This window comes from Centroberyx gerrardi, chromosome 18 (assembly GCF_048128805.1).
Source record: "Centroberyx gerrardi isolate f3 chromosome 18, fCenGer3.hap1.cur.20231027, whole genome shotgun sequence".
Classification (NCBI taxonomy): Eukaryota; Metazoa; Chordata; class Actinopteri; order Beryciformes; family Berycidae; genus Centroberyx; species Centroberyx gerrardi.
Window position 1 is genome coordinate 9,950,333 of NC_136014.1, and position 20,681 is coordinate 9,971,013.

The 20,681-nt window shown below is 43.3% G+C and overlaps 2 protein-coding genes across 2 annotated transcripts in view; one reads left to right on the top strand and one right to left on the bottom strand.

The window, feature by feature from the left end:
* The window catches only part of fndc1 (fibronectin type III domain containing 1), a 35,283-nt gene extending 27,778 nt beyond the window's left edge, over window positions 1-7,505 (bottom strand). Inside the window, exons 1-3 of the mRNA XM_078290083.1 lie at window positions 7,433-7,505; window positions 861-1,055; window positions 518-604 (exon numbers count right to left, since the gene is read on the bottom strand). Of these exons, the coding sequence (XP_078146209.1) occupies window positions 518-604; window positions 861-1,055; window positions 7,433-7,505 (355 nt within the window). The remainder of the gene's footprint in view (window positions 1-517; window positions 605-860; window positions 1,056-7,432) is intronic.
* Window positions 7,506-13,571: 6,066 nt separating this feature from the next.
* The window catches only part of otofa (otoferlin a), a 70,674-nt gene continuing 63,564 nt past the window's right edge, over window positions 13,572-20,681 (top strand). Inside the window, exons 1-2 of the mRNA XM_078289705.1 lie at window positions 13,572-13,679; window positions 19,312-19,370. Coding sequence (XP_078145831.1) covers window positions 13,598-13,679; window positions 19,312-19,370 — 141 coding nt within the window. The 5' untranslated portion in view covers window positions 13,572-13,597. The remainder of the gene's footprint in view (window positions 13,680-19,311; window positions 19,371-20,681) is intronic.

The window sequence follows — 20,681 nt, forward strand, 5'->3', positions numbered from 1 at the left end:
CTCACCGCCACACATACACACACACACACACACACACTCAGAGCAAGTGACCACAACACAGGGGATCGGGTTATAGGAGCTGGGCTGGGTTTGGATGTGGAAAACAAGGGTTGGCTGCAGGCTTTGTGCCGCTGATGAAGTATGGCTCCACGATGCCAAGCGCAGAGGAAAATGGAATAATGACAAAAGCAGGCTCCACTGCGTCAACTCTGCAAACTGTATGTGTATAGAAACGTAAGGCCCTGACTCGGGTTTTATAAGGTGGGATTAGGAATTACCAGAGAAGCTGTTAAGACCTAAAAATAATGTCCCGATGGTAAAAGTCTAAAATAACTACTGTCTGCTGTGCCTTGCTGCGCGGCCGGGACGATGACGGGCGGTCACACACACTCTACAGCCTTGGGAGCACTCTGTTTCTGGCAAACGTCAACGACAGTGCATCCAATGATGAACTAATGCTCTGATAAAAATGAATCTCACACACACACACACACACACACACACGCTCACACCTCACCTCCTGGCGCCTCTGCTTTGTACACAGCTTTGCTCATCCCCTCCTCGTTCTTGGCACTTGTCTTGAGAAAGTGCAGAACTCCGGGATCTGAAAACACACTCGGGCAGTTCAAGCCAAACCTCTCTTTCTTGCTTTCCCTCCTGTTTATTTTCCTCTGAGTGACTTTTTTTTTTTGTCTGGCGGTGCTACCAGCACTCCCCTGGGTCGCTCACAAACACATACTCTTTTGTTCCCATGTTTTCCTCCACGTCTCTCATGGACATCCTCAATGCCCACACCTGATGCAAACATCTCATATATCTCCCTCTCTCACCCTCTCTGTCTCCCTCCCTCTCTCTCTTACCTACATCCTCCAGTAGATGAGAGCGGCTGTCCTTGCCCGCTTTAGTGAAGCGGTGAGACCTCATGGGTTTGCTGGAGCCGATGCTGTAGCGCTCCACGGGACTCCCATCCAGCTGGACGGGAGGCTCCCAGCCCACCCTCAGGCCCTTGTCCGCAGATGTCTGCTTCCCGCTCTGTGGCCGCTGGGGCTTCTCTGCTGCAACACAAAGAAGTCTGTGTGAATGCTGGATGTTTATTTGTATAGTCTGCCGTCCATAATATATCTTGCATTGTCCCCTTGCACTGCATGCGACGGCCTGCTGTCTTTGCACTGTGTGTGTCAGCATGCAGGCCTACTGTTCAAGCTCTGTAAGCTGTTAATACGCCTCTACATCACTGTCACCAAGGTAATTTCCTGTGCATTTATTGTACTTGGCGTGTAAAGTAACTCTGATTCTGTTGAAGCATAAACTTACGTGTAAGGCGGCCCCGAAAAACACAAACTAATTTGATGATTATATAAATAAATGAGGATCTGGTTGGATGCTCGAGGCTCAGGACAATGCGGATTCTTCGTTCTCCCTCTTGGCTAGATTCACCCGTAACAAAACAAAGAAAATAGTAACCACCACTCTGTTTCGGATAACAACAGATACTCTGCTCTTTCTCTGGTTTGCATGCTAAGGCATCATGTTTTGTAGGGATGACAGCATCACTCTCTAGCAGGCCAACATTACACCCAGATAATGCAATAAAGCGTTTAGTGGCATATTAATACATCGGTATAAAACTCTGAATTTAGCTTGTCTGAAAGGACAGCTGCTGAGAGGCATCAGAGGAGAATGAAGACATGGCCTCCGGTTGAGATGCTCGAAATGAGCTTACTCAGTTCATCATGCGCACAAACAATGGCTTTATGCCGGAGCGTTTGCACGGATGCTGAAACCTCAGCTGAATCATCATGATAATTGCCAAGGAACATGCGTGAGAAGTCTGAAGCCTGGTGTTCAATACTTTGGCAGAGTATGCAATCCTGTTTACAACGTTTGATATTATAATACAATACATAATATACATAATATGTATATAGAATATACATATAATACATACTTCAGGCTCGATCAAGTGCATTTAAAATTCTGATCCAGAATTCTGATTAAGAGCGATTGGTTCTTTGGAAAGGATATACCTGCAGGTATCTTAACCAAAGAACTTAAGTTCGTTCAACATGGTCATTCATACATATAATTCCCAGCATTGTGGGGCTGTCAGTCCATCTCATAAACAGTGAGCCCTTATGACTTTCTGTGCTCCCCAAAGGTTTACAGCAGTAGTTTTGGGTTAGCATGGCCACAAAAAGGCTTTATCACTCTGAATTCTTGTTGTCTGCAGGTGTGAGCCCAGCTGGATCTGCACTTTCACTTTTCACATTCAGAAACCATTTGCCACTCAAGCCTCTCGCGCTACAGTTTATAGACAGTCACAGCTCTTCAGGGGCCCACAATGTTGTCTCTGCTTAACTTGGAATTTTAGTATGTGCTGAAAGCTCTGCTCATCGCTGTTTCTGCTCACTGCAGATAGCACCACTCTGGCACCCGGCCCGGAGATACAGGCCCGCATCACATGGAGACCGAGGGTACGAGAGTGTGACTGCGCATATGAAAGTGTGTGAGCGTTTTCCAATCAAAGCACAAACAAAACACTATCTCTCCTCATTATTTCCTCATTAATGGCGGCTTACAGCGGAGTCAGTTTCATCAGCTGTTCGAGACAGACTGCACTGACACAAGTCTGGACCCGCTTCAATCGCTTCCACCCTGTTTCCAATAAGGCCGTGTATTACGTAGGAAGGGATCTGCTCCTCTATCCAGACATAAATCTATGATTTGGCCTCTTTGGAAATTCATGATCCAAGGGCAAAGCAGAGATTTCTGATTAAATCAAGACTCTTTCAAGCAAAGCACATGCATGGTCGCCATCCAAGAATAAACAGTTTGGGAAGCAGTTAAGCAACTGAGTGGCTGTAACATCATAATCTTATGGAGATTGGCTTGGCTTCAGGGCGTTACTATGGGAAACTGGGGCAATAATATTACATTTTCTATGCTGTGTTGGTGAATGTGGATGACATTTATTTGCACTGTGTGGGTTTATTTTTCCCCAGATTGCCCTTAGATATCGAGTTTTTGAGATTCCAGGAAAGTGTGTTTACGTGTGTATGTGTGCTCGTGGGTAAAGTATGAGTGCATAATGAAAGAGGGAGTGATAGATAGATAGATAGATAGATAGATAGATAGATAGATAGGTAGATAGATAGATAGATAGATAGATAGATAGGTAGATAGATAGATAGATAGATAGATAGATAGTCAGACAGACAGACAGACAGACAGACAGAGTGAGATTGAGTTAGACAGTGGAAAGGATTGACTATGTGAAGAATGAGGGCAGGGCCTGAGGGGTCATTATGTCAGTGTCTTTATTGGAGGAATATGTGTGTGTGTGTGTGTATGTGTGTGTGTGCGTGTGTGTGTGTTTGTGTGTGTGTGCGTGTTTATGTGTGTAAGGGAGACAGGATATGCAGCACACATGCATTCTCACGGACACACAGACAGATAGATGGATGGACACACGTGTATGTGCATGTGTGGTTCGGCACCAGAAGCATATGCAGGTAAGCCCCGAGGTCAAAGGCCTCTTGTAAAACTGTTGTAGAAAATACCTGTGGTCATGCACCTGCACTATGCCCCACTTTTACAAGAGCACCTTCTCACCTCGCCACAAAAACCACAGACACTGACCTCCCATTCACCCCTAATGAGTTTGCCATTAACCCCCAATAACTGTCTCTTCACCAGACTCGCATCAATAACCGAGGGCGCCGCAAGTGTGTATGTGTGGGTGGGTGGGGTGTGTGTGTGTTGGGGGGGGGCCCAAGCTTGAGGAGGCCCTTCAGAGGTCTGGTGATACAGCGCTGAGTTAGGACTGACTGTCCACATGGTGACCAGATTGTATTTTTGCACATCTGTATGCGTTTAGACAGTATAATCCTTTGCTGTTGTTTCGACATTGACTGTCACAGTAATGAAGTGTGCACACACTGGCTAAAGGCACGTTTCTATCCAATAACTCTGGGTGCTAGCAACAAGCTAGTGACAAGGAAGTGTCCCTGTTGCTTATTCTGACGTTTAAGAAGGCATTTTCTCATTGCAAGGCAGCAGGCATTCGATGCATGAGGAATGAAATCTCTTCATTTCTGCAGGTATTTTCTTCCTGGCTCTGCTCTTCTTGTCGCAACGTGTGATGTCAAATACGTGTTGCATGGAGAGTCACAAAAAAAATCACTTCAAATCTGAGTGGTCAGACTGAGCTGCATTTTCAGAGATTTCAAACCACCTATGAATGTGGTTTCAATTTGATCAGAGAAGATCAGATTCTATGTGTTTTTCTGCTGTTGAGACTATAGAAAACTTGACTAAACGTGACTATTGAAAGAACAAAATTGGATTTGAGCTGCTTGTCTGAACATAGATGCGTCTGGGTGGGGGGCCCGGTGTCATATCTGCAGGGGCCACAGAATTCCTAGCAGCACCTCTGCCACTAACCCAGCCAGAAATCACTAACTGTTTTCACCTCCGACATTCAATAAACTCTCTCCAGTATTCAACTGGGCTATAAAGCCAACGCACCAGACTGAGGCCATGACCACGGCTGGTTGTAGCCCTATGACTGTCACACAGGCACATCAATCACCAGACAGTCAGACCAGTCTATGTTATTTTATTAGTAGTAGTTAAGCCTTATTTAACTAGGCAAGTTGACTAAGAACACACTCTTATTTAAAGCAACAACCTGGTGTGAGTACTGGCAGAGGTAGTGAGGGTTGAGTGAGTACTGGCAGAGGTAGTGAGGGTTACATGCATGCATATATGACATATATGACATATGGCATGTAGAAATGGAAGCTGGTCAGTACAGTTACAGTCTATACTCACAGGCCCTTGAGCAGATGCCTTGCTCAAGGGCCTGTCAATGGTAGTGGGAGAGGAGAGAATGTGTCAGTCTCTTCCATTGCCTATATTTTCCCAGCTGCTCTATGGGGATTTCAGCCAGTGGATCTCCCAGTCACAAGCTCACTTCTCTACCCATTAATCTTTCCCCTATTGATCATAATATTCAGTCACTGATGGAAATTGGCGTCCGCAGCGTCGGTAAAGGTGATGCTATTTCTTCCTGCCACACGCTCCTGACATCTATACTGTGCTGTGACAGGTGTGCTCACGGCCCAGGTGCTACTTGTTTAAACAAATGGAAGGACGCCTAGAGATGACATCATGACACGAGACGTGCCAGTGCTGGCAGGTTTGACAGACAGCCGAGTTGCAGGTGGGGGTGGAGGGTGAAGTTTGGGGGGGCGGGGGGGGGCTGGCTCGGCCGATGTCAGGTGATCAAACAATCCTAGCAGTATTGTGGAAAATATTAGTCGTGTGCTGCTCCCTCTCTCTATCTCTCTCCCTCTCCCTCTCTCTCTCATATTTTCCCAATACGAAACGTTCACGTTATGAAATTCCTGATTCCTAAAGCTCGTTGTGAGATCTGTCACGGGGAGCTCCTGCAGAATTCCAGCATGTTAAGTGGAGCAGAGAAATTAAATTCCACTGGCCTGCAAGGACATGATTCCCTCTTTCCCCTCACTCTCTGTCCCAATTACTCTCTCTCTCCACTCTCCCTTTCCAGCAGTTGATGGACTGTGGACGCATGGAAGAAGTTGACATTATTCCTTATCCAAATAGAGTATGTTTCTACTCTCTCTATTTGTCCTGCCCCCCACCTGTAAGGTGTCCAGATCCTCCCATGACTCTAAAAACCATCCGTGGTTTTGAAGGGTTTTTTTTAGACTGACAAGCTGATGACATATGAGTGGAGAAAGTAAATGAGCTCAGTGGCCAGCAGTAGTAGACTGTGGGTTTACTGGGCAGCTCCCAGGTGTGAATGCACATAACTGAGTGAGAGTGAAGCAGGGTGTTGCAGAAAAGTTGCTCAGCAAAAACGTCCTAACAGATGGAAGGTGGAAAGGAAAACAAGGAGCAGGCGAGGAGACAGAGGGCCACAACGAACAGCAGCAGTCAGAAAATACAATGACCTCATACTCTAAGTGCTTCCAGTTGAGAAGAAGCAATATAGAAACATAAAGATCAACTGACAAAATAAGAGGACTAAGCCTAAGAGAGGAGGGGAGGAGGAAGAGGGGCCCATGGTAACGTGGCCTTTAAACTCGGCCAGAAAGGTTAGCGTACTCACTCTCCAAATCCTCCAAAACTTTACGGCACTTTGGATATTTTTACTGTCTGGGGATTCTTTCCAATAAAATTGATTTCACAAACAGGGCTCGAGGAACTTCTAAAACATGTGCGCTGCGGTTTGCGCCGTCTCTGTGCCTGTTAAAAATGCTATGTCCATTTGATATATCGCCGCGCTGACAGGGGATGGAGTGACTCCTGATAACATCCTGTCTCAAAGTCTGCAGGCTGTCAGTCCTTAAAGGCTCACTATAAACAGATGAGGTGATGTGGTTCTGGTGTCACGATTCCTTATGAATGTTATGATTCATTTTGCCATTATATCAGGCAAAATTACACCCATTTACTGACAGTTGGTTGATGGTTGAGATGCCATAACAAACAGCAAAACAACACAGTCCAGAGGAAGTGTGAGACACATGGACCAAAGCCTCACTAAGCCCCCTGCGCTCCCCCCTCTCCCATGGCACTGAGTCTTCAACCTCGGCCAGATTAGGTCACCATTCTGGCACCAGACCATTCAGAAGAAAACAAAGTACTTTTTTTTTTTTTAATCACATGTCTCATGATGTAGCCTAATATTTGTCATCTTCTTCTAATTGTTGAACAAAGTGACTTCAGGATGTGCCTACTGTATGAGGTAAGGGCATATTCCATGACCGCTGCTAAGAGACCCGCATCATATTTTCCCTCCATAAAGTAACAAGGATGAAAAGATATAATGTCACAGTCCAAATTTGCTTTAATTGCTCACTTAAACTGGCTCTTTCAACATCTGTAAATGATCAGACTGTGCATTCTAGATTAAATATTCGAATACACTCTCAATAGCTACAATTCATCTATTTCGTTTTCCTGCAGAGCAATATGTGCAGCAACTGGTGATTTGGAAAGTTTTAATAGAGGCACGCACATACGCGCGCGCGCACACACACACGCTCACACAATGGAATCACGCGTTAAGAAATGACAGATTCAAGAATTAGCGTATGCATTCAGGTGCATTCAGGTAGTGCATGAGCTTTTGTATGTAAACATTACATATTAATAAACTAACTGTGGCAGTATTGCGAAACGTAATCGAAATCACACATTGCTGCAATTATTTCATGAAACAACTTTTTTAAACAAAAGTTGAGCAATTAGAAGAAGCAGAGGAGGAGAAGGCAGCTGTGTAAAAGTGTGAATATGAACTCCTTGCCCCACCAAACCGGGCAAACTGATGCCCCAGATGAACAACACATTAGTGCCAGCCGTGCACCTGCTCACAAATGAATCAGATAGTGAATCTTACCTGTCCATCCACGCCCTGATGCGCAAAAGGTGACGAATAGCGCCAAGAGCGTCCTGGTTGCGGCTAATGCCATAGTGAGTGTGGTGCGCTACTGCTGCGGAGCGGCGCATGCAGCAGACGGATGGAGAGGGCTGGGACACGCCACCCCTCCCCTCCCACATGTCTGCCTCTTCCGATGGGACTCCTGCCTTTCAATACGCTGACATCCACTTTGGGTTTTTTTATGGAGGATAAGAAGTTACGAAAACCAAGTATTTTCTGTGGAAATATTATGGCATTGGCTCAATATTGCATCCAGAAATCTATTTTTTAAGACTCTTCAGACTTTGTTGCTTTCAACAATGAGATCACACTGTTTTTCAAATCTTCAATAAGTCAAGAAGTAAAAGTCCTTAAACTGTGAAACATAATGAATGTAGCATATTTGAAGAGATTTAACTCCTGGTTGTTTAACTCCATGTTTTTTTGAAGTTTAATTCATTTCATTTTATTTTTCTCTTAATTTGACAGTGCTCGGATGTTTTCCATATAGCATAGTGACACCTTGTTGATTATGGATCAATAAAACAAAAATTGGAAAGAAAAAAATGTCTCCCTCTTCAGGGTAAGAGCGGCACTGATCTCATCCCAAAGTGGCAGCCTCATAACAGGTGGAAAGCCCTACAGCTGGCCACGATAAACAGAATTTTACTTTTGTATGATAGGATGTATAGATCCTGTGCAAATGGATGAGAAAGAGCAAGAACTGTCTTCGGAGTTTTGCCTTTAGGTGGGTCTCCTGTAATAACAACTGAATAAATAGAATGGAGAAATAGATCTACCTGAGCTGGGCTGGTATAAAAGTGTCCTTAATTGGATCAGGTGTGCAAGAGTTGAAAAGACAGAACAGAAACTTGCAGGACTGGGTTGGAAAACACTGGTCTAATCTAGCGAGTGTGGTTTCTCTAAATGACAGCAGCTGTGTTTGTATCAGTGTTTGGACTGAGCGATCATAGACCTACACCAGAGCTGGAAGGAAGAACAAGTCCTGCGCCTTAAGCCTGATGTCACCCTCAGTTTTGACCATTCTCTGACATTTTCACATTTAGAAAGATGGATGAAGCATGAGTTAAGTCAACACACTTAGAGATCATTTCCTTTTATTGACAATATTTAATCTGACATGGATCTCAGTGATTCAGCAAAATCACATCTACCCAACACATGCATGTGCATATTACTAACTCAATCCCTAAAAAAAGAATCTGTCAGACATAATTTGTGGAGAAAGTACACAATTACATCAATTTTCCAAAGAGATCATTTAACCACTAGATGGAGCAACAAGCTATGGTTTTCTATATGAAAATATAACAAGTACGCTATGAAGTCAGGATTCTGAACAGGACTGACGTTCTTCACTATAGCATGACCAATACATTCATTTAAATTTTCATCTATAAAGATTAGTGTGTAGTTAGTGTAGTAAAACATAGTTATTGCATGCAACTTTCCAGCAGACTAAAATGTATGTATATGCATATGCTACTGTTTTAATGATTTTGATAAGTATTATATATTATATATTTGATTGTACACTGATGTCTGTGTTCTGGATGATGCCAAAGAAAATTTTCCACTTTGTGTAGATAATAAAGTTTTATTCTACTCTCCCAATGATGGATTTTGAATGATGGCTTGATTATATTGATGAAAAGTCAGTGAGATTTCAGACTGAAGTACAAGTTTGAATTCCATAGCTAACAATGTATACGATGCACCAAAGTCAAAAGGTGCATCATTTTGATATTCTGAGCAAAACCCATTTTCTTAATGGTGCTGTCAGGTGTTTGATCTAGGATATTGCCTATGAAACATAGTGGAGTAAAAGTGTGAGGTTCCCCAACATGGAAATTCACCTGTAAAGTACAAGTAGCTCAATGCTGCACTACAATGGCTGTTACTTTCGACCCTGCCTTATATGTTATGCTAATATGAAAAGGTCTACACCAGTAAGATTTAAATGGCATGTCATGCAAGACACTGATTTCTACCTTTGGTCATTATGAAGGTATAAAATCAACAGACCATGCCAGAAAAATGGAGGAGTGAATTCTTTGTAATCACAGATTAGGAGGTATATCAAGGTTATTATAACACTGAAGTCAGATTCCCAGTAAATTTTTTCCACTGGGAAATTAAGGATGAGGATTATCCACCTCACTAGATGCCTTTGCAGCACTTTGTTCACGTGTGAGGTTTTCAGGTTCCCCAGTGATCCTCTGGGGTTTACCATAAAACTTCTTGACCTTTTTCTCTGTGATAAAACAGCAAAACCTCCCACAAGGCCAGCAGCCAACTGACAGTCTAACGATTATGGAATCCCTTTTTCTCTCCCTGAGCGTTTTCGCAGCTCCGAAGAGACTAACAGAGTTTAATCTCTCTGCGATACTCTCTGTGAACGTGGCAGAGTTGGAAAGCGGGCTCAGATCTGTCAATGTCAACGCCGCAGCATCTAACACATGTCAAGCTCAGACACCCATTAGTAACCACAACGCACACTCATCCAAGCCTGTGTGAGCCAAGGAGGAGTGCCAAGTGATAACAGATTGGTTTGTACACTAAATCTTAATCTGTAGCAGGTCTCTCGTCCCTTAAATCCAGGCCAACATCTCCCTCTGTTGGTGAAGGCCTTTATCTGCGCTAGAAGAAGAAGACATCTCTCATCACCCGGTCATGAAGGGAGGATCTGATGCTGGAGGGCAGGAGTGAGGCGGGCATTAGGGGAAACATGATGAACCAGATTCTCACCATTTAGCTACAGTAAATATGCAAAATATTAGGCATAGGAAGAGGTGTAGAGGGAGTGGAGGAGACAGGCTGAAGAGAGATTTGGATTGTTGTGACATAGATTGTGCAAAAGCAAATGCAGCCCAATATGAGGAAGGTGGTGGTCCTAATATTTTGTACATGTGTTGTACAAAATATTAGTGTTTACTGATTCATAATCATATAGGAACTAGAAGAGACAGTTGTGTGCCATGCATATGTCTCTCTTCAGGACAGGGGCAGTTTTTAATGGAACATTTGGGCTGGGAATGCTTCACCAAATAAGCTCTGAAAGTGCATTGGCTATAGTCTTTAGGGCTATTTTTTCACTAGTGGTTACAAAATGAATATCTTCCTTTGGCAGCAAAATAGAATCGCCACAAAATCAATACATGTGTCAGCCATCATCTGCCGGCCCCCAGGGGCCAGTAGTGTAATGAAAGTTGATTTTTTTTTTATGGTCTCTGCCGTTAGAACCTTGACTTCATAAACTCATTACTATTGCTGCAGGCTCTTGTCTCCTGTCACTCACTCACTCACTCACTCTCTCACTCTCTCTCTCTCTCTCTCTCTCTCTCCCTCTCACACACACACACACACACACGCACACACACACAGCAACTTCTGATAGTGCATGAGTCAGCACAAAACCTATCACATTTTAAAGTATAAAAATGTCACCGAGGCAGATAGTTGTCGCTTTCACTCTCTCTATACACACACACACACACACACACACAAACACACACACATACACAGGGAGAGAGAGAGACAGGAATGGATTACTCCTCAGGTAGCACTTGAGCTAGTTCAGTGCATTTAGCTCAAGGTGTCCTGTCTTGTTATACACACGCCTGAGGTTATTTATGTCAAGGCCTGCTTTAATTCTCCAGGGCAGCGTGTAAAGAGACAGGAGGCTCGTCATGTAATAAGCCGTCTCTTCTGTTTTATCAAGTTGGACTGGATGAGCGGCAGAGTGTGTTTGAGCGAAGGTAGTGAAACAATTAAGAAAGAATTGTGTTCATGCACTATAATTGTATTGGCAGTATTACATTTATTTCTGTTTGCAATTCATTTACAGAGCGCAAAATGGTCAAATTGGTAATTCATATTACACTAAACCCAATTTCAACACTATTACTCATTCATCCTACACCAATGGATTTTTTTATTGTTTTTTATGCTAGGCTTTAAAGACAGCACATCCAAAGCCTGCATCCCTGTACGTGTCGCATTATAGGACTGCCACAAAAAATAGGTCTAAATCCAGCCAAGCTAAGACACTACTTATATATTCTTTCTGAAACGTAGCTGTTGATGCTGCTCCTGCGGGTATCTGCAGTCCCCTTTCACCGGAATGATGAAGTGAGTGACCAGCTTGTTACTTCCACCCTTGTGTGTGTGTATCTTTCTGGGAGGGCTGGGGAAAAACACATTTAATTAGCTCAGCTGACTGAGATAGCGACTGAACATAGGGGGACTCGATTCAGTAAACAGAGACAGAAGCCTGGAGGGAACACTGCAACTGGATGCTCCTCACATGTGAATTTCTTTTACAGTATTACAGTATGGTAACTCATGCCTGTGCTGAATATACTTTACATCTAAAAAGGCTGCTACATTATCATATTGTATGCCGATTTTTTTAAATGCACAAGTCAATTGGAAGTGTTTGCGCTCTTAACAAAAAGGCTTACGAAGTGGGACCAGGAAGCCTGCTGGCGGACTGGGTCAGCCTGGGGCAGGAACATTGCAGTGCTGTCAGAGGGATTCCTGTTGCAGTACTACTGGAAATATCTGACAGCGATATTTCTGAAGGATTCTCCATACAAGACGTTTGTGGATGGGGCCGCTGTACCTGGACTTATGAAAATTGACAACACAATTTAGTCTATTCCTTGTTATATGCCATGAGGTGGAATTGGATCTGGAAATGCAAAACTGTGTCAATGTGAGATTCAAACTATTTCATGTCAAGGACCCCCAAATAGATATACATAAGACCATGGATTCCCATTTGATATGATTTTGGCCCAAGGAACCCTGTTTGTTGTTAGATATGGTTTAGTGAAGAATTGCATAATTTGAGGGGTATATAGGCAGAGGGAAACCTATAAACTATACGTATATCATCCTTTCACATTCTCTCATTGTGCCAACATCTAGTGAGTGAAATAACAGTGAAATTAAACTATTCCTCATTTTCCTGGAGAACCCCTAAAGGACCCCTGCAGGTACCTGGACCCCACTCTGGGAGCCACTGGCACAGCTATCTACCTGCTGGTCTTTTGTTGTAACAGATACCTGCATCAGGGTGCCTCAGCCAGGCAGCAGAGCAGGTGGGATGTGGCTCCTGTTGTGTGTGATCAGGCCATCTCCTCTGAGAGCCATGCCAGGTCCGATCTGCTGGTCCAGTACCAACTGCTGCCCAGCACCGGACAGGGACAAACCCCAAAGCTCATCTGACCTCTGCCTTCCTCACCCCAGGAGACACAAAGGGCAACAAGGAGTTGCCTGGCAAATGTCCTTTACACACAGCATCTGTCCTGAAGAAAAATAACTATAATCCTAGAATACATGTTAGAAGGATAGCTACTATACAAATATCACAGCAAAACTGTTAAGTCCCTATTATAGGAGTGATACCATAGGAGATAAAAAAAAATACCATAAAGTACTAAAATGTCACTATAAACTCTCCATTGACTACCACAGTCATATTATAAGTCCCTAGAGAATATTGTAGGCATGTTACAATTATTTTGCCTCAGGATGGAAATTACACAGTCTGGGATTTTTGGCTGTATTAACTTCACACCGTCGCTGAATCTATTTTATTATGTTGTATTGTTTAATTGGCCGAGACTAGGCTGTCTGCTGTGAAGATGGAAATAGCCTACAGCTGTGAAGGCTTATAGGAAACAAGTATATGGAAATTTTTACGCACTGAAAAAAAAAAGACATTACAGTGTGTTGATATTTTACAGTCAAAGCATCCCCCCTTCCCCGTGCTGGAGCAGTAGCCCGCTGCCCCCCGCCCTTCCTCCATGACGATCAGAGTAAAACCAAGTGCCAGCCCGGAGATGCGCGACAGAGCCAGCAGCCACGGAGCACGGAGCAGCAGAACATGTTAACTGGAGCCCATGAATAATTCACACATTTTCTTTCTGTCACACAAAAGCAAAGTAGATGCTGCCTGTAGAATGGAAAACGTTTTTTTTTTGTGTTTTTTTGCTCCAGCGAATCAAGACGCAATGAGAGGCTCACCTAAAGATCATTAAACACAGATTGCAACCTAACCTATTCAAGTTTTTATTTTGTGCGGAGTAAAATTGCTCCTCTTGTCAGTGTGGACTAATGATGGCTCTACTGGTTCACCTGAAGACAGTCGACTACCTCCGTGGGAAAGGAGACAGGATCGCCAAAGTTACATTCCGAGGTAGGATGTCTTTGCTCGCAACGTGTTTGTATGACGGCTCTTTTGGCATTAAATCACGCCGTATAGTGTGTGATCTGCCGTGATTTGATGGAGAGAACTAGATGGGGTTAATCGGCTGCGTAAAAAGTTGGGGAAACCCTCCTGGATCGGCGGCTCCCTGCAGGGACGCGCTGCTCTCTGATGTTTCAGTGCGCTTTTCATCCACTGTTCACTGACCACTATTCTCCCAATAAATCACTGTGAGCCTTTCTGTTATCTCTAACGTTTCCCTAACGAAAAAGAACTATAGCAATCCCAAAATACATGTAGATTATTATAGGATTTAGGATACTGTACAAATATTATCTGTATTAATACAAAAACTATCCCCTATCGGAATATTCTAAATACTTTAAGTCCCTATAGGAATATGATATTATAGCTACCATATAGCCTATTATAGATACCATAGGATAAAAAAGAGAATTAGATGAAGTCACTATAAACTACTGAATACCATAGACACACCTAGGAATATTATAGTGATATTACATGCTCTATTATATTAGATTTTTTTGTTTGACGAGCTGTTGTCTTTGCTTTATACTCATGAAGGCACTGACAAGTGGGCAGTAAAATAGCCAAGAGGTTACAATTGATCGAGAAGCATATGGCAGGATATTTATCGATCATTGAAGGAGGGATTGGGGGTTCCCCCTCTCCTTCCTTCAGGGCAATTGCCAATCCACAGCTGTTATTTCGCGTTTTACAACTCCTCTGTAGGGCCATCACAGTACCTGACCCGGGCTGCCTCCTGTAGCTCAGAGCAAACACTTATTGCTGTAGAGTGTATTCTCTATACGGACAGAAAGGCTCGTGTAGAGGGCGGCTGGTGGATGTAGGAGGAACAACAAACTCAGTAGAGCCATCTGATGCATCGATATCGTGCGTGTGTGTGTGTGTGTGTGTGTGAGAGAGAGAGAGAGAGAGAGAGAGAGAGAGAGAGAGAGAGAGAGAGAGAGACAGAGAGAGAGAGAGAGAGAGAGAGAGAGAGAGAGAGGAGGGCGTTTCAGCACCCTGGAGAGCGATCAGCGCACTTTCTGACAGCTGACAGGTGTCGCATCTCTGTTGATCTCTGCTGCTGTCAGCGCCAGTAGGAGGCTACAAAACTCTCTCTCTCTCTCTCTCTCTCTCTCTCTCTCTCTCTCTCTCTCTCTCTCTCTCTCTCTCTCTCTCTCTGTGTGTGTGAATGGATCAGTTCCAGTATTGTGCTCTTGTGCTGCAGCAAATGCACCAGGGTCTCGATATTACGCGAGCCGTGTCATCCAAGTCAAGGATCAGATCGTTTTCTCGTCCCCCTAAGGTCCAATTGTGAATACTGTCGCTGCTTATGCTTTCATGGCCTTGGGGGGGAAACAGTGAATGAAAGAATCAATCAGTAGAAACTCTAAAATAAACTGTTATAGGCTCATCATGCAGCAAGATCTCATGATATGACATAATAGATGATCTTATAATAACATTGTATTGAATAACATCAAATAGAAAATTGTCTTCTGACATCACTTCATGACGCATTGATTCACAACGACTCCCACCAGACAGTATTTAATGTGTAAAATGGTATTATTTTCCAATTAAAGGGTCTTCATGACGGCTGAAGTCTCCAATCACATTTAATACATTTTACTCTCCTGCCAGCAATCACTTTGTCACAACAGGTGTATCCGATTCAAATGGCGGATATCTTATTTTGCAAAGAACTGACTCACGTCTTGCAAAGGAACTATCTTCTCATTTCCTTCATCATCTCCTTCTCAGTCCCTTCTCCTCTCCCTCTCCTCCTCTTCTCTCTAGTTATAGTAGCTATTTTAAGACCTTTTAATCCAAAATAGACCACAGTTATACTACATACTGTATGTAGCATTTTGGTTGGCAACTCCATCCATTCTTGCGTCAGTCTTGCCTCCCCCATCCTCCTCATTTCGGAGTATTTGAGATGCTGTTGATAGTCTTCTTGCCTTCTCCCTGCAGGCTGTCAATAGGGCTTCCTGAGTGCTTTTCAGCTCAGAGAACTTCCTGTCTGGAGAGGAAGGGCTCTGTCAGGAAGTCCCCCCCCCCCCCCCCCCAGCCTGTATATGACCCCCAGAGAGGCTGGTGGGGAGATGTTACATAAGGCTCCACTCTTCATGTTGTGTCTGACAGGCCCTGTGCCGCAGGAAAACATAAAAAAAGAAACCTAATATGATATCTAACAAGGCAGCAATAATTCAGAGCCATACATCTCAAATATCCTCAGAAAATAAAAGCCATAAATCAGTGCAGTGATTTCATTCAAACCCCAATATAAGAAGCTATAAAGAAGACCGGAGAATTCCCAGGACAGTCGGGCTGCAGGCTCTGCGGTTGCTTATTTGATACCAGGCGACAGCGACTGAAGCCAGTCTTCTTCAAAGGCCACACATCAGAAGGGGAAAAACTCGTGTCTGCACTTTGCAAAAATGTTGAAAACTTAATTGATTTCTGGCATCCCCCACACCGAGAAAGTCTTCGACGGGCGCCCACATTTATTGTCTATCTTTTAGATAGCGTTCAAAGCCTCCCTGCTGTTACTGCTATCGGGGGCTCTCGGCCTTATCGGAGAACAGACACTCCGACTCTTGACGCTAATGCAGAGCCTCGGCGCATCAGTAGCCTGCAGGAGAAGGAACACAGCATATTGTGTCACAGTGTATGTCAGAGCGAAATGAGAAATTAAGACATTATTTCCGCTTTGGTGAAACTAAATCAGAGTCACTCTTTTTTTTTTTTTAAATATTAAATTATAGCTTGCCTGATTTAGAGAACAAGTTGAACTCTCTCTCTCTCTCTCTCTCTCTCTCTCTCTCTCTCTCTCTCTCTCTCTCTCCCTCCCTCTCTCTCTCTCTCGCTCACCCTTCATCTACCACTCACCAGCCCTCTCCCCGACTTTCAGATGTTTGGCATTCGCGCGTACACACGTCCTTTGAATTCCTTTCCCACTGAAGCTCTCTCTTTCTACGGCGGGAACAGACATTTGCTGTGGGTTTAGTTGAAATTGAGGCATCTACTTGGGAAGCGCAGCATCTCCCGTACGCCTCCTAAACGGGTCAGGAGAGACGGGGAAGTGGAAAGCGCAGGATGGAACGACAAAAGATGAGATGCTCAGCGCCAGGGGAACCTCTGATTACGGCAAACAACACACACACACACACACACACACACACACACACACACACAGCCCATAATGCCAGACCAATAAAATGCATTCCGCTTTTCCGTTCCGCACTCCAACTCTGTATTTTACCCTGACCCCTTCCTAAATCCCTGTAAAGCTCAAAGGAAATTAGTTAGCGCCTATGTATCCCCTTCACCCCCATGTCTATTTAGCAGTGCGAGTACTCTCATGGTGTTTTCCAATCTTTTCCTCTCAGTCTGCCCGCGTGAAACAATCCTGTCCCTCTATTTTCTTTTCTTTCTTTTCCCTCTTTCAGTGCCTCTGCCCACTGCTCTCTAACTGGCTATATTTTCTTTTTTACCAAGGCCAAAAGGCAACCTGATTAGCAGCATGTTGTTTTGGCTCGGTGTGGAGCACCTTACATAAGCTTCATATGATCTACTTTCCTAAACCCACATCTCTTCTGGTGTGACAGCGATGCCTCTGTTGTGAAGGACGTAGGAGGAATATATTGTCTGCCACTCTGAAATTCGAGTGGTATTCATTTTGTCGATTATTTTTTAAGGGATATGTGTTTTTTTAGAGAATGGAGAGTGGTGGGATTGATGGGAAAGACAAATGATACGGCATTTGGCAGAGACTCAAGTCAACAAGTTGCACAACATATAGCAGTACAGTGCATAGTCAACTGCACAAACTATTTTGTACTATTTGAAAAATCCCTTTGAAAATCACGCCTCCACAACAACAGTGTTGTATGTGTCTCTAAATACAACGATTAACATGTTTATGATTTTCAACGCAGAAAAAAAAACGAAGTTGCGGAGTCCTGAAGCAGCCAGACGGAATCTATTCATTTCTGTTCAAACAATTAATTCAATTACTGTCGACCTTTGTATGTCGATGTGTGTGCGTATGTGTGTGTGTGCGTCTCTATGTGTGCGTCAGTAAATATCAGCTGTCCACATGCACCCAGACAGGCATGAACGCCCACACAAAGCCTTAGACACACAAAGCCAACTTCCAAGGGCAGTTCAGCACTATTCATGAACATCACAAAGCAGCCAGAGGAGTTCTGACTGCAGCAGCATGGTGTTAGGTTACAGTGTGACTTTATGATCTGCTCTAAAAATGACTGACATGTTGCTGATTATTTTGCTAAAACTATACATTGCATAAATGAAAGGTAAAGGTAAAGATACAAAATGCAGATGATTATCCTATGTACTTAAGTTGTGTATGGATAGCTGTTTTCATGAATCCATCTACATGATGAATGTTATGTTATGTCCACTATTTGGAGATCATTTTTTCAATTTGAACCTTTAATTTTGACAGTGGACAACGCCCTGCTTCACATTTACATAATTACATATATTGACATTATTTGTTCGTACATACAGTCATCTACTGTTGGCCTCATTCCCAGCCACTTCAGGGATTGAAACCAGCAACTTTCCATTCACAAGCCAGCTTCTCTAACCTCTACTTCTCCCATCCCCATAGTTAATGTATGTGTATTGTAAATCGACTCTCTAGGTAAACCTCAATATGCGTATACTGTATGTTGCAACATTGGCACTAACAGGTGCCTCCTTTAGCAATCATTCAAATCAACTCTCTGGAAAAAACGGTATATCCCCACTCTGGCCTCTGTGTAACTTTGAATACACACTGCATTGACAGAATATTATTTTTCTGATTGCTGATTCCCTTCACATTATTCCTCATGAATTGTATTGTGAATCTGAGGCGATTCTGCTGAGTTTCCCTCTCTCTCTCTCTCTCTCTCTCTCTCTGTCTCTCTCTCTCTCTCTGTCTCTCTCTCTCTCTCTGTCTCTCTCTGTCACATTCAGGGTTGTTATGAGTCATATTGTAGCCATTTATTTGTCTGCAATTCTTTTCCGTCTCCTGTGGCTCCACACAGCCTGTCTCAGTTGTGTGTTTTTTAGGTGCTTAAATCATCATTCATTTGTCTTCTCAGACTTTAATCTGACAGATGCAAATAGATTTTAGACATCAATGTGAATGTTTGCTAATATAGATTAATCTCTTTCACAGAATCAAGACATTCACATATCAAACCGGTATCAAATAATACATGCAAATAATGATTAGTTCTTAGTTAAACCTGATTGGAGTACCACATGGGTGGGTTTTGCCACCAGAAAATGTAGATAATCACAGCTAAGAATTTGTATTCCTCTATGATTGGCAACATACCTGAAACGATCTGAACTGTCCTGATGCTGTAACCCATATCATACTCCAAGCAGGTTAAAACATATGCTAAGAATCATTTACAACTACTGTTTTACCCACATTTGTCTTGTATAAATGGTTCATGCTCTTCTGTATTTCCACCCAGGCAAATTAAAATGACAATCATTTCCATTCCATTAATGTTAATGGACTATTAAACCAATTGTAACCTCTAATGCCCTCCTCACCTTTCAGGTCTGTCCTCCTTCAGCCGTATAGCAGAGAACTGTGAGGAGGCGGCCCACTTTAATGAGGTCAGTAACGTGTTTATTTCCTCTGTCATACAATAGCCCACCTTGATAATGACTAACGAGCAGTCATCTCTAAACTTTATAGAAGCTACCACCTTGCAGGCCCCACTGCAGAGGACTGCAGACTGAACTCACCCATTATTGTGTTAATGACCAGAGGCAGAAGGTCACGAGTTACAATTTTAATCTAAGTCTAGGCTCAGATTAAAGTGATCAAATTAATAAAAGTTACACTTGATTAAATGCATTTTAGACATAAGACTAGTACCTGCAGTGGTATTTCACATTTACAGTAAAACAATCATTCTGTACTTTATCTCTTACTGTAAATGACAGAACTTTGTTGTTATGAGCTAAAAAGGAAGAATCTCAAATCCTTGTGTTGTTAATGACTCATCAAAACATTTGAATGGGCTGCGCCAAGATGAGACATCCATCAATTTAAAATAACCACTACTGGGTTATATCCACTGGTGACAGAGTCACAAAACAAACATTTATTTGTTTTACAATGTTGCAGATTATTACTTTCATTCTACATTCTATGCAGACTTGAATTATTCTCATAATTATCCAATATTGTTATTATTCTGCTGTTAATTCACAAAAGCCATCTCCATTTAAAGAAGCCTTCTTCCTCTCCCCATCTCCATGTCCCAGATCATGTTTTATTGCCTCATTGCTACACTAAACCGAAATCTTATTGGTTCTCAACTGTAAATGGGCCATGTCCTGCCTAATGCCATCTAATGGTCCTCTCCTATTCACTGATGGCCTAGTCTTATAGGACTTGAGAGAGGAGGCAGAGGTGGAGGCCTTCACCCATGCGTGTCATTGAACACTTGCTCTGGTGTGATTAAAGCCGACACTCCGCACCCCGCTGCTGCGGTGAGGAACAGCTATAGCACCCTCAGTGGCAGAGGAGAGGGAAAGAGTGAAAGTGTGCCGGTTGGTCAGTCGCTTTTCACTGCGCTGCTGTGGGATTCTGGTAAAACGTTCCCAGTGGGATTCCTGGAGGCTCTTGTCAGATCGGGAAACCAGCTTGACAATGGATTTAGATGCAAAGAGCCATATAGGGAATAGAGGGGGCAAGTGAGAGAGAGAGGAGGTGATGAGGGATCGAGAGAAAAAGGGATGGAGGAAATCGACAGAGAGTGAAAGCCAAAGAGACGGAACGGGGGGAAGGGGATAAAGCCGGGGGAATTAAATAAGGAGAGCACTATACAAAATGCATACCGTCCCAGGGGAGGATTGAAAAACAGAGGGGACTCGGACTCGTTGTGCTGCTTGCTTTTTAGCTTTTAGAGAGAACAA